Source organism: Echinops telfairi, unplaced genomic scaffold, assembly GCF_000313985.2.
Source record: "Echinops telfairi isolate 266 unplaced genomic scaffold, ASM31398v2 ScPeMD7_14;HRSCAF=57, whole genome shotgun sequence".
Classification (NCBI taxonomy): domain Eukaryota; kingdom Metazoa; phylum Chordata; class Mammalia; order Afrosoricida; family Tenrecidae; genus Echinops; species Echinops telfairi.
In genome coordinates this window covers 758658-771733 of record NW_022103911.1, presented here as the reverse complement: position 1 = coordinate 771733, position 13076 = coordinate 758658, and the positions used below count along the sequence as shown (strand labels likewise).

Below are 13076 nucleotides of genomic sequence, written 5' to 3'. Positions count from 1 at the left end.
ACCACATTTGGTTTTGCACCCATTTTGTCTTCAGTGATCATGTAGGGAAGATGAGCATCACAGAATGCCAGGCTATTTGAAAAAACGTGAGGGAGAACTTGAGGAGAGGCCCAATGTCTGTCTGTTACCTAAATATTTAACACAGAAATATATGTACATAGACCTACAACTTTATTGTTATATATTAATATATTTACATATGTATATGCTTATGTTTACACCTCTAGAAATGACTTTTGCCTCCTAGTTATTTCCCCTATTTCCTTTTACTTTCCTCCTGTCCCACTATCCTGTTCGACTTTCATTCTTCTGTTTGTACTTCCTCTTGGCTACATTGCACTTGATCGAGTCCCACCACGCATTCTAGGAATGAATCAATGAAATTGATTGTGGTGATAATTGCACAAATTTTCTTAATACAATAGATGACTAAGTTGTATGAAGCATAAGCCAATAAAATTATTAACAACAAAAAAAAAACCCACTCATCATTGTTCTCCACTGCTTACAGACAGCAAGGTGTATCAGGCCCTTTATTAATCAATCTATCTCTCTAGGTTTATCTTTTCCTGTTTTTCCTTTGTTTACCCTCGAGCAAGCAAAAGACCACGACATGTCCATGGCTACCAGGAACTAAAGAAGACATGGAAGGGAACTCCCCTAGACAACAGAGAGAACAAACATACTCCTGCCAAGGCCTGGATTCGAACTTTAAGACTCATTTGTGAGAAAGCAGATTTCTGTTCTTTTAAGTCATCAGGCTTGTGATATTTGACTACAGCTGCCCTAGGAAACTATGATGAGAGTAGCCAATGTACACCTTTGTCAGATAATCAATCTGAAATTGGGAAAGTTGAAATATCTGTTATCTCTATACACTTGCTTTAGCACCTTCAGATACTCAAAGGTCTTAAATCAGAAAAAAAATTCAAAAGGTATTTGTACAGCTCAAAACACCACAAAAATGCTAGTATTATTAGAACCCTTCTGTGGGAAGTTATAGAGATTTTTAACTGGTCGCTATTATTGTTCATATGACTTTGATTGGTATATATACCCATCGATATAGTTCCTATCTCTCCCCCAGCAAGACAGAAATTGGATTTGTGTCTTTATTTCTCACACAGATAGTTTATGGCCAACAGACTTACAATCGTGCTTCTGATAAAAATGGTAATATTGACAAGGAGCCAGCCAGTGGAAATAATTCTGCCAGAAGTTATGACCATCCCTTCTCCACCCCCAGCTCGTTGCCCTGTCCCATGCCTGCAGCATGCCTCCACTCTGCCCCCAGCCCCACCCCCACCAGCCTAGCTATACTTTTAAAATAAAAAAGGACCATAAGTTATTTTTTGTTACAAAATGAAGTAATAATTCTGAGTACCAAGAGAAAGACATCGTCATGCTTGATACAGCAGAGGGTGAGCGATCATAAAGGAAGGAGGCTCTGAACGAGGTAGACTGACACAATGATTGCAACAAGGGGTTCAGAGGATGGGCCAGGGCTGGGAAGGGTTTTGTTCTGTGGTACACAGGTTGCCATGACTTGGAAGCAACTGTAACAACATCATGTACCAGACACAGACTGGCATAGAGACCGCCTACCATCAAAGTTAGTCCTTACGAAATCCTATGTTAGTATCGTCTTTATTTTACAGGTAGAAGAACTGGCTCTTAGAAAGATTTGCACAAGAATATACACCTAACAAGTAGCAGAGTTGGTATTTGTGCTCAGCACGTGATCCCACAGTCTCAACTACAGTCTTATCTTACTAGCGTTTTGCATGTCAGAGTCCAAAGAAGAAACTTAAAAAATGATTAGGATTTTCTATGTCATGAAATTTTGCATGCGCTTACAACAAATAATAAAAGGGAAAAAATGAAAATTTAATGTGGTTGAACAACTTTCCAGATAAATCAATAAAATGTAGGGATTTATAGCTCATGCTGTGGAGTGAAGACCATCTTGATTCTAATCCAGTCTCACATGAACAGTGTTTTCCTGGTTATTTTACTTATTCCCTTAGAACTTCATTTTCTGTATCTATGAAATACTTAATGAAATACATATGTAAAACTCATTATAAAGATTTCATAAATATATTTACCAGTAAATGATAGTGGTAAGTAAACAAACATTACTTACAGAAGCCAGTAATCTTCCGTCTTCCTTCATAGCCAGATAACGGTTGGCACAGACTCCTTTGATGGACACAACACCTCTCTCTTCTGCTTGAAGCTGTAGTTTTACTAAAAGGAAAGAAGGAAAAGTTACCTTTGGAGCACCATAGAGCAAAGGGCCATGGTTGCAATATAAAGACAAAAGCCATCTCATCAAACGATGAATGCATTCTAGGGGACTGGAGTGGAGGGCCAGAGGTCAACTAAACTGATATTTTAATGGCTATGATTGGTGACAGAGTCAACAGGGACTAGAGGCTAATAACTCCCTTCTCATGTCAGCGTGAGCAAAAGAGGAGGGAAAGAAATGCAGGATCCCCCACCTTGACTGATAACACAAGAGTCAACAAGGGACTAGCGGCTAATAACTCGCTTCTCATGTCAGAGTGAGCAAAGAGGAGGAAAGAAATGGAGGGTCCACCCCCACACCCTTGACTGACAACCAAGAACCTCCTCTTGGTCCTGCTCAACAGACAAACCAAACAAGTGACTGAAATTTAAAACTATATAAAATCCCAACCTATGTTGAATTTCCGTATTTTTGCCGACATTACAACATCTTTACAAGTCATTTTTAGCCAGGTCTTAACGAGTAGAAGATCTTCAATTTTATGTATTAGCTCTTGGGTTCTTTTTCTTGAGTTACTCTACATCTTATTTCTGGCTTCCCCTTTACTACAATACCAATCAACTTCTTCCTTCCTCCTTCCTTTTCGCTCTGTCTTTCTCTCGTTTCGTTCTTCCTAGGGGAAATGTTTATATGCTGTAGCTTTTCTCTGTCTCCCCTGCAACTTGATTTCCAAGTAGTTTTAAAAATAAGGCAAAAAAGCAACAATTATAAAGACCCTGGAATTCTAATTAACTTGGTTAGTTATGACAATATCATTGTCAGTATGTTTAAATTAAGTTTTCGTTTCTTTTCAGGCAGAGCTGCATATGAGATGTGATATCTAGGATTAACTCTAAAATACTCCAGATAAATATATACATATAGATATAAATTTAAATTATTTTTATAAAGTGGAAGGGATACCAAAACAAGACTGAATCACTGTTAGAAGCACGGGAATTTATTTTCCTCTTCTTACTACTTTTTCTGTATGTCTGAGAAAATTTTATTTAAAAATAATTGATCTTGGAATTTTGTTACACATTAAATCTCCGATAGACTTCTGCATACTAGTCATCACTGTACCCCAGAAAGCATAGCACCAGATAACCCTGAAGTTAACGAGTGAAGTTATTCTAAGAAATAAAAAAAATAAATAATACAAAGCAAAAGGAATGTAATCAAGACATGTCCTAAACATGGATATAAAAATCTTTCTCAGATCATACTAAAAAATGACTGTGTTTACAGGGAATACAGGACAGATGACCCCTTCAGCACCAGTGTTGAGAGTGGCAATACCTAGGAGGTGAAGGAAGGGTGGAGTAAAAAGGGGGAACCCATTATAAGGATCTACTTATAACCTCCTCCCTGGGGGATGGACAGCAGAAAAGTGGGTGAAGGGAGATGTCGGACAGGATAAGATATGACAAAATAATAATTATTTTTGAATTATGAAGGGTTCGTGAGGGAGGGGGCAGTGGGGAGGGAGAGGGAAAAATGAGGAGCTGCTATTAAGGGCTCAAGGAGAAAGCAAATGTTTTGAGAATGATGATGGCAACAAATGTACACATGTGCCTGACACAATGGATGTATGTATGGATTGTGGTAAAAATTGTAGGAGCCCCCAATAAAATGGTTTTAAAAAAATGACTGTGTTTAAAAATAAATAAATAAAATAACTGTGATTTACCAATTATATCCCCCCCCCATTTTTATTGGGAGCTGTTACAGATATTAATAATCTATAGTTCAATTAGATCAAGCACGATTGTACAATTGTTGCCACCATGATTTTCAAAACATTTTCTTTCTTCTTGCACTCTTTGATATCAGCTCCCCTTTATCCCCACCCTCCCCTACCTTACCCCCTAAGAACCCTGGTTAGTATATTAAATATTATTATTATTGTTGTTATCATTACCCTCCCTCCCCCATATCTTACCAACTGTTCACCTGCCATTACGTTATTCGTTCCCCCAAGTGGGGTTATATACTCATCACCGCTATCAGTTTCCCCTCCTCCTCCTCCCCCACCCCTTTCTGTATCCTCAGGGAATCATTACTCTCATTACTATTTCTGAAAGGTCATCTATCCTGGCATTCCAACACTGAATGATCTTAATTATACAAACGAATAAATTCATGTCTAACAGGATTAATGGGGTAAAACTAAGACCATAATAATAGGGGGAGGAAATATTAAAGAACTAGAAGATAGTTATGTGTTTCGACAGTTCTATACAGCACCCTGGATATATCATCCCTTCTGTATGGCCTTTCTGTGAGGGACTGTCCAATTATCTTACAGGTGGGTTTTGGGTCTCTACTTGACCTATGCTCCTTCATGTCAATTTGGTTGCTTGGCTTTGAACTTCTGATACCTTTCCCATGGACATCTCCTATCTTAACCTAGTAGTTCTAAGGTGATCGACATAAGTGATATTATGAATGCATTTGGATTTCTTTTTAACTCATAAAGTTGGACTCATGAGGCAAGACTGCATGTTCATCAATTATATTTCTTTTATGTTTCATATAAATAGATTGTTCCCCACCTCTAGCTCTGTTGTTGTTAGGATCATCAAGTTTTTACCTACTCATAGAGACGCTAGGTACAACAAAACAAAGCATTCGCCTATCCTGGGTCATCCTCCCAATCCAGTATTGCTATACCTGAGCCAATTGTTGCAATAATTGTATCAATCCATCTTGTTAAAAACCTTCTTCTTTTTCACTGACTTTCTACTTCACCAAGTTTGCTGCTCTTTCCAGATACAGGTCTCTCCTGGCAACATGTCTGTTGTCATTAAATGAAGTCTATCTTTCCTTCGAAGCAGTGCCCTGGGTCTACTTCCAAAATAGATCTCTGTTCTTCTGGCAATCCATGGCGTACTCAATATTCTTTACCAATACCACATTCAATTCAGCTTTCATATGTATATGAGGCAACTGAAAATACTATGGCTTGTGTCAGCTATACCTTAGTTCTCAAAATTATATCTTTGCTTCTTAACACTATAAAAAGATCTGTAGTAACAGAGCTACCCCATACAATAAATATGTAATTTAATTTCTTGGTTGCTGCTTCCATAGTCATTAACTGTAGATCCAAGTAAAATAAAATCCTTGAAAATTTCAGTATTTTCTCTGTTTATCATGACGCTGCTCCACAGTTAATACTCACAGAAGCAGAAGTCAAGAGATCAAGTGATGCACCATATTGGGTAAATCTGCTGCACAAGACCTCTTTAAAATGTTGAAAAGCAATCATGTTGCTTGGAGAACTAAGGTGTACATAACCCAAGCCATGGTATTCTCAATTATGTGAGTTGGGTGATGAATAAGGAACAAAGAAGAAGAATCAATGTGTTGGAATTATGTTGCTGGCAAAAAATGTTGAAAATATTATGGTCTGTCAAAAAAAAAACACCAAAAAAATCTGGAATAAGTGGAGCCAGAGTGCTCCTTAGAGGCAAGGATGGCAAGACTTCTCATGTACCATATACACTCGAGTATAAGCCAACCCGAATATCAGTGGAGGGACCTAGTTTTACCACAAAAACTGCATAAATAATGTGCTGAAACTCAGCTTATACACAAGTGAGATAGTTAAGGTTTATTGTCCTACCTGGCCAATAAACACATATGGGGTTAATTGAAGAGCAGAGAGATAAATGGCTTGGTAAGCCTTACCCTTCTAGTTCTTGGGTCTCTTGCTTTCTGATGGTCGGATCAGAGAACAGCTGCCTTAGCCAGTTCCCTGCTTCAGCTGGAAAGGCTCACTTCCTGCGAGATATCCCTAAGGAGAAGCCGCATGGACCTACCCTGATGCAGCCCTGGGTACTGGAGCAGCTGTGTGGAGACCCCTGCCAGTGCTGAGATGCTTACACGCTCACTGATTCGGCTTTCCTCCTGCAGTCAGTGTCATGGCGTGTGTTTTGTGAGATTGAGGAGGACTTTGTAGATCGATGTTGGATATATGGGCTAATGTTGGACTTGTGAGCTAGGGCAGCACTGGGTTGGGATGCTTTCTTAATGTACATTTACCCTTTATATAAAACTCTTTCTTATACATATGAGTTTGAGTGGATTTGTTTCCCTAGTTTACCCAGATATACTCGAGTTTAAGCTGACCCAAATATCAGCTGAGGCACCTAATGTTACCACAAAAATTGCGTTAAAAATGTGCTGAAAAACTCGGCTTATACATGAGTATATATGGTATTTGGGGTATGTTATCAGGAACAACCAGTCCCTGGAAAATGATATTGTGCTTGGCAAAACAGAGAGGCAGGAGAAGAGAGGAAGACCCTTGGCAAGATGAATTGACACAGCAATCCAACATTGAGACAAGGGTGCAACAATCCACAGGCCCTCCACAGGAACGAGAGGAGACTGGAAAATCAAGTGAAGACCAGAGGAGAAGAGTATCTACATTTTGGGGGAGAGACTTATGTTTCCCTTAGTGCGTATGGTGGGTAAATGGGGAGGAGCAACCTCACATAGGGAAGGAATTCTAAACCATAATTGTAGGGAACCTAAGAGGAGAGTAGATTCTTTGAACACCTTTCTACCCAACCCTTGGTGAGCCACAGCATGGACTAAGCATTATGATGACCTTAGATGCTGGCTTTATAATGAACATGGCATCCCCCACAGGCCACACCTGAAGGACTGGACGTGGAAGCCCTCCTGAATGACCTGGGTCCTGCCTCAAAACGACCTGTAGCCCTTGGGTTTAGAACTGAAATTCCCTAAGAAGAGAGGAAGCCAAGGATGACCACCTCAAGGATGTCGGAATGCGGTCATTGGAACCTGGGGGGGACCCCTGGCTTTGTGGGCATTCAATGCAAGCAGATCAGAACCACCACATACTTAGTGTCTCAATGCTCCCTTGCATTCAGACATGTGACTTTTAGATCAAGAAAACTACAAAAAGAAGGAAACCAAAGTTGACCAATGGTTACCCTGGGGGAAGGGAGAAAAGTTTTTGCTTAGGGGGCACTGAGCTTATGCTAATGATGGTGGAATAATTTGGAAAAGGATATCAATAATGGCTGTACAACATGAAGAGTATAATCAATTAGACTGAATTGTACATGTAGAAGTTGTTGAATTGGACACTGTTTTGTTGTGTATATTTTTGCTACCATTAGATAGATAGATATTAATTAATTTAAAGTAATTACACTAACAACAATGAGCACGAGGAAGAAGAAAATGTTCTAAAATTGATTGTGGTGAGGATGTATAATTCTTCTGGATCTGATTAAATCATTGATTTGTATTATATGTAGATGAAGTACCAATAAAAGTCTAAAACAGAAAGAGAATGGACAAAGTGGCTGCAACAATGGGCTCAAACATAACAACAAAGGTGATGACAGGATAGAACCTCACAGCATTTTATAGTTGTACACAGGGTCGCTTTGAATTAGAACCAAATAGACGGCGCCTAACAATAATAGCAACAACATAATGTTAACCATAATTTTCTATGAGCCACACAGTCAAATGCTTTTGCATAGTCAATACAATACAGGTAAAAATCTTGCTGGTATTCTGTTTTTAGCATGGATCCGTCTGATAACAGAAATGATGTCTCTCTCTGTTAGAAATACGTATTGCTTACTAGAAAGGCAAGCATGGGTATTAATGTGTGGCTGTATCAATGACTCAACACCAGGTCTGTCGTAAAGTAAATGTCATAACTTCTTCATTAGAACTTTGACAGTTTTCTCAGGCATTCCACACTAGAGTGCTTGAAAAGTATTTCCACCGGCAATTACTTTAGAATTATACTTTAGATCCCTCCACGCACGCTGCTGGGAGATGGCGCAGTGACTTCTCCTGAGGAGGTTCCAGGCCTCCGTCATCCCCAGGAAGCCCCCTCAGGGTTGGTGGGCGCCCCTCACCTCCGGCCCTCCAGATCCCACAGGGCCCTCCTGGTGGCCCAGCAGCAGCAGCACACAGCCCTGCCCGGATGATCCACGCCTCCAGAGGCTGCGCCACCACCTTTAATGTCCAGGTGGGCCTGATTTCCAAGACCGAGTCGTCCACAGTGAAACCCCCGTGGTGGTGGATTTCCACACACAGTGATACGGCCCCTGCAAGATCCTGGGCCCGAGGCTGGAGAAGGCAGTGGCCAAGCAGCACGGGAAGGTCCTGATGACCAAGGTGGCTATCGATGACCACACAGACCTCGCCATTGAATATCAGGTGCCTGCTGTGTCCACTGTCCTGGCCATCAAGAACGGTGACGTGGTGGACACGTTCGTGGGCATCAAGGACCAGGACCAGCTGGAGGCCTTCCTGAAGAAACTGATGGGCTGACAAGCAGGTCTGTCCTAAAGAACCTTGTGGCCCCTTCTGCGAAGACAGGCTCTGGTCGCAGCACACATCCCCTCCCAGGCCCCAGGATGGAGAGCAAGCCCTGGCGGGGCAGGACCCTCAGGCTCGAGTCTGCAAGGTCCCAGCACGCCCTGCCCTCCACTTCTCTGAGCAGGTGGCTCAACTGTGAACCAAGCAGACCAATAAAAGGAGGGCTTACACTGCCCACAGCTTCCCGTCAAAAAAAAAAAAAAGAATTATACTTAAAAAAAAAAATGGCCAGAGACTACAAGAAGAAATGTGCGAGATGGAAATCCATGGATTAAAATGAAATAAAATTAAACAGCTGCTATACAAAGAAATCTAAAAGAACACAATTCCAGATGGAATTCTTTCCCCAGAGGAGATGAACAGCTGCTTTGGCCTCTTACAGAAGAATAAACTGAAAAAAAAAGAGGAGTGGAGGGAGTAAGACTAAACCAGCTGAAAGTTTAAGAAATTCTCGAAACGGTTTACGGTCGGAATTAGGTTCGTTTCTGAGAACCTCAATTAAAGAGTAATTCCAGGCTCATCTGCCAATTCTCCCTTCTGGGGTTTACACCACATGCACAGACGCGCACATCAAGGAGGAGGAGGATGCAGGAGGCCGAGAGGGGCCAGGTTGATAAGTGGAAAACACCAGTCCACAATAGGCTAATAGCAGAAAACAGCACAGCGAGAGATCTTCTGATGAGCTGAGCATCACCAAATAAACCCAGAACCCCTTGAAGTTCAGAACAGCAGGATACGAGATTCCTCCTATGGTTCAAAAAGTGGGGTTCAAGTGAAAACTTCACCCCCAAAGTGGGTGGCAAGGCTAGCACGTAGGAGGATGGCTTGGATACAAAGGATAAAAATAGCTCCATAATCTGACGTATTGCATTGGACAGACCTGCTGCTCAAGACCGCGTTGGAGTACTGAAGAACAAGGGTATCATTTTGAGGACTAAGGTGCCCCCGACCCAACCCCAAGTATTTTTAAATGCCCATGGTTTTTAAATCATATGTGAAACTGGACAGTGATTAAGGATGACAGGAGAAGAATGGAATGATTTGGATTATGGTGTTGACAAAGAATATGGACTACACCACAGGCTGTCAGAAAACCAAACAGGTCTGTCTTGGAAGAGGTGCAGCCAGAATGCTCCTTAGAAGCAATGATGGCAAAAATTTACCACACATATGTCATCTGCAGGGATCCGTCCCTGGGAGAGGATATCATGCTTGGTACAGCTGTGGGTCAGCAAAAAGAAGACTCTCAATGAGATGGAGGGACAGTGACTGCAGTATCACCCTTGCGCACATGGTGCGGGACTGGGAAGTGCCTTGTTCTGTGGTACTGAGGGTTGTTGTGGTCAGAACTGACTTGTGGCACTCTAATAACAACACTGGTGTGACGGAACTATTACAGGAAGAAAGATGCGGTTAAGCACTTGACTAATAATGAAACAGCTTGCATTCACAGGCACCCAGAGCTGCTTCAAAGGCTGGGTCTGGCGATTTTCTTCTCACAGGGCAGAGATGTGAAACTCCTACGGAACAGTCCTGCTCTGCACACGTGGGTCACCATGAGTCGGAACTGACTCTCAATGGCAAATAACAACAACAACAACAACAACAAATTATACTTCATATTTTAAAAGCTATAAAAGTTAAAAAGAAGAGACTATACTGACTGACCCTTCCAAATTGGATATTGTTAGTTATCACTGAGGAGCAAGGATGTTACTTTGAGGATGAAGGAGCGCCTGCCTCAAGCCATGGGATTCTCCCTTGCATCATATGCATGCGAAAGTTGGACGCGGAATAAGGAAGAGAGTGAAAGAATCGATGCAGTTGAAATTGTGGTGCTGGAGAAACCTTTTAGGGTACTGTGGATTCTGAAGGGACAAACAGATCTGCAATGGAAGGAGTAAGGCCAGAGGGCTCCTTGGAGGTAAGGATGGCAAACCTTCGTCTCACGTACTTTGGACATATTGTCAGGAGAGACCAGTCCTTGGAGAATGAACATCCTGTTTGGTAATGTGGAAGAGTGGGAAAAGGAGGAAGGCTGTCACTGAGATGGATTGACGCAGTGGCTGCGTCGCTGGGGGCAAGCATAGGAACAATTGTGAGGATGGCGCAGGACCGTGCAGGGTTTTGTTCGGTTATGCCCAGGATCGCTATGGGTTGGAGCTGACTCAATGACACCTAACAACAACAACAACAACAACAACAGTGGTCATTGGACACTGATTTACCTACATCATTTCATCAAGCTGAAGATCACTCACTAGATTCACAGTTTTTGAAGTTTTTTTTGGAAGCAGAAAAGTTAATAATTTTGATAAAACAGATTTCTGCTGGCTTTCTAAGTTGATATTAAATTCCATAAAAGACAAATATTTTTAAAATAGTATGTTATTGAAGTTAAAATGTAGTTGTTATTGTTGTTGTTGTCAGTTTTAGCATGAAAACCTAACTACCAGCCATAATAGAAGAACTCATTAGGCTAAGTCTTTGCAGTCAATTAGCTTAATGCTTGCATTATCGCCTCTCAAATGATACATACAATATCCACAAGTACTTACCCAAGTTTTAGACGTCGGACAGGGCAAGATATGACAAAATACCAATTTATAAACTATCAAGGGCTCATGCGGGAGGGGGGAGCAGGGAGGGAGGGGAAAATTGAGGACCTAATGCCGGGGGTTTAAGTGGAGAGAAAATGTTTTGAGAATGATGTACAAATGCGCTTTACACAATTGATGTGTGTATGGATTGCGCTAACAGTTGTTGGAGCCCCTAATAAAATGTTTTTAAAAAATCAGAATAGAAGGAATAATGAATCTTCTGTGTCTGAAATTATTGTGTAAGAAGAGGGTTGAACAATTACCATAAGTAACCACTTACACGCGCAAGTCCTCAGTTCATTTGTACTCAGCACAGGAAACAACGCAACCAAAAATCCAAATCATTACTTCAGTGTCATCACGACTGCTCACTAGGTTAGAGATTATTCTAGGGAATTCCTTCCAGAATTTACAACATTGCCTTTTGACTATGCCCAAGAATGATAAACCCTAGGATCACAAAATACCAATTTATGAGAGCTGTGTAGGATTTAAGAGATCATCTAGTCCGGACCCTCCGCATCGATGACTAAGGAAACTGACATTGAGAGATGTTTGTCCCTTGTGAAAAAATATCGTTTTGGGAACCAGCCAAGTACTCAATATTTCCAAGAATAGTGAGTACGTGTAATAAACATTTACTAGGAACAACTATGTGTCAGATACTGTGCTAAGCAATAGGAAATACAGAGAAATATAAAACATTAGTTGTTGACGTTGAAAAACATGCAGTATTGCTGAAAGTAAGATGTTATAGAGATAAATATACTCACTACACTAAGTGCCATGAGAGACAAATCTGGAAAGCACTCAGAGAGTACGCCTAACCCAGACTCGTAGATCATAATTCCCTGGAAGCAGTGCCAAATGAACAGAGACCTAAGGAATCAGCAGGTAAATATGGAAGGAAAATTAGTGGTAGCAACAACAAAAATATGCAGCATCTATTACTTCCCAAAAAAGAGAGGGAAAGAAGGCAAGGCCATACCAGGAAGCTCAGGCAACCAGTATGCCTACCACAGACAATGCGAGCGTGGAGACATGTGTTGTGGATGGGCCAAAACAGGTCCAGAAGAGGGAGGAGCGGTCAGGAGGCTCTGAATACTGCGTAAGGCGTTTGGCAATGTAGAAAGTGAGATGAAACAATGAGTTTTTCATGAAATAGAGTGAAGAAAGACCAATAAATACTCAAGACATGCAGGAAAGAGAATGAAAAGAAGTAACTATAAGTCGAAGAAAACAAATACCTCGGTGCCGTCCAGTTGATGCTGACACATAGTGACTTTACAGGATGGAGTAGAACTGTTTCTGAGACTTTAACGATTTAGGGGAATGAAAGTCCAGTTTTTCTCCCAGAAGAAGAAAAGTGGGGAGGGGGTAAAAAGGGAGACTGCTTTTAAAAAGAGAAGGGGAGAATCAATGTATTAGTGTCAAAACGGCCATATTCCACTTGATTCTAACACGTGTATGAAATAATGCCAGCACCTTGTTTATTCAGGAATGCTTCAAAAAGTTTGGGGAGAAAATTAGTACCATAGACTAATCATACTCCAGGGAGGTGATTGATAAGATTCTCTAACAAAGAGGTCTCTAAGGGGAGCCAGAGCCAAATAAAAAACACAGATTCTGGAATGTTTTTTTGGCTCAAACTTAATCCTAGCTCCAATCTAAGGGGAATTCGTTCTTACAACATGGCTCTGCTCGACTCTTGCCCTCCTGAAGGAAACACAGAAGATAAGGTGCTATAGTAAAATGTGGTGATGAAATTCAATGGTGCCTGGATACCAGATAGAATGGTGTCT

At 41.2% G+C, this 13076-nt stretch overlaps 1 protein-coding gene and 1 pseudogene across 1 annotated transcript in view; one reads left to right on the top strand and one right to left on the bottom strand.

Annotated features, from left to right (window-relative positions):
• Window positions 1-13076, bottom strand: part of FGF2 (fibroblast growth factor 2) — a gene marked incomplete at its 5' end in the record, with an annotated part of 100730 nt that overhangs the window by 29603 nt on the left and 58051 nt on the right. The window contains one exon of the mRNA XM_004711856.2: window positions 2147-2250. Within this exon, the coding sequence (XP_004711913.1) occupies window positions 2147-2250 (104 nt within the window). The remainder of the gene's footprint in view (window positions 1-2146; window positions 2251-13076) is intronic.
• On the top strand, window positions 8126-8642 carry LOC101659144 (annotated as a pseudogene).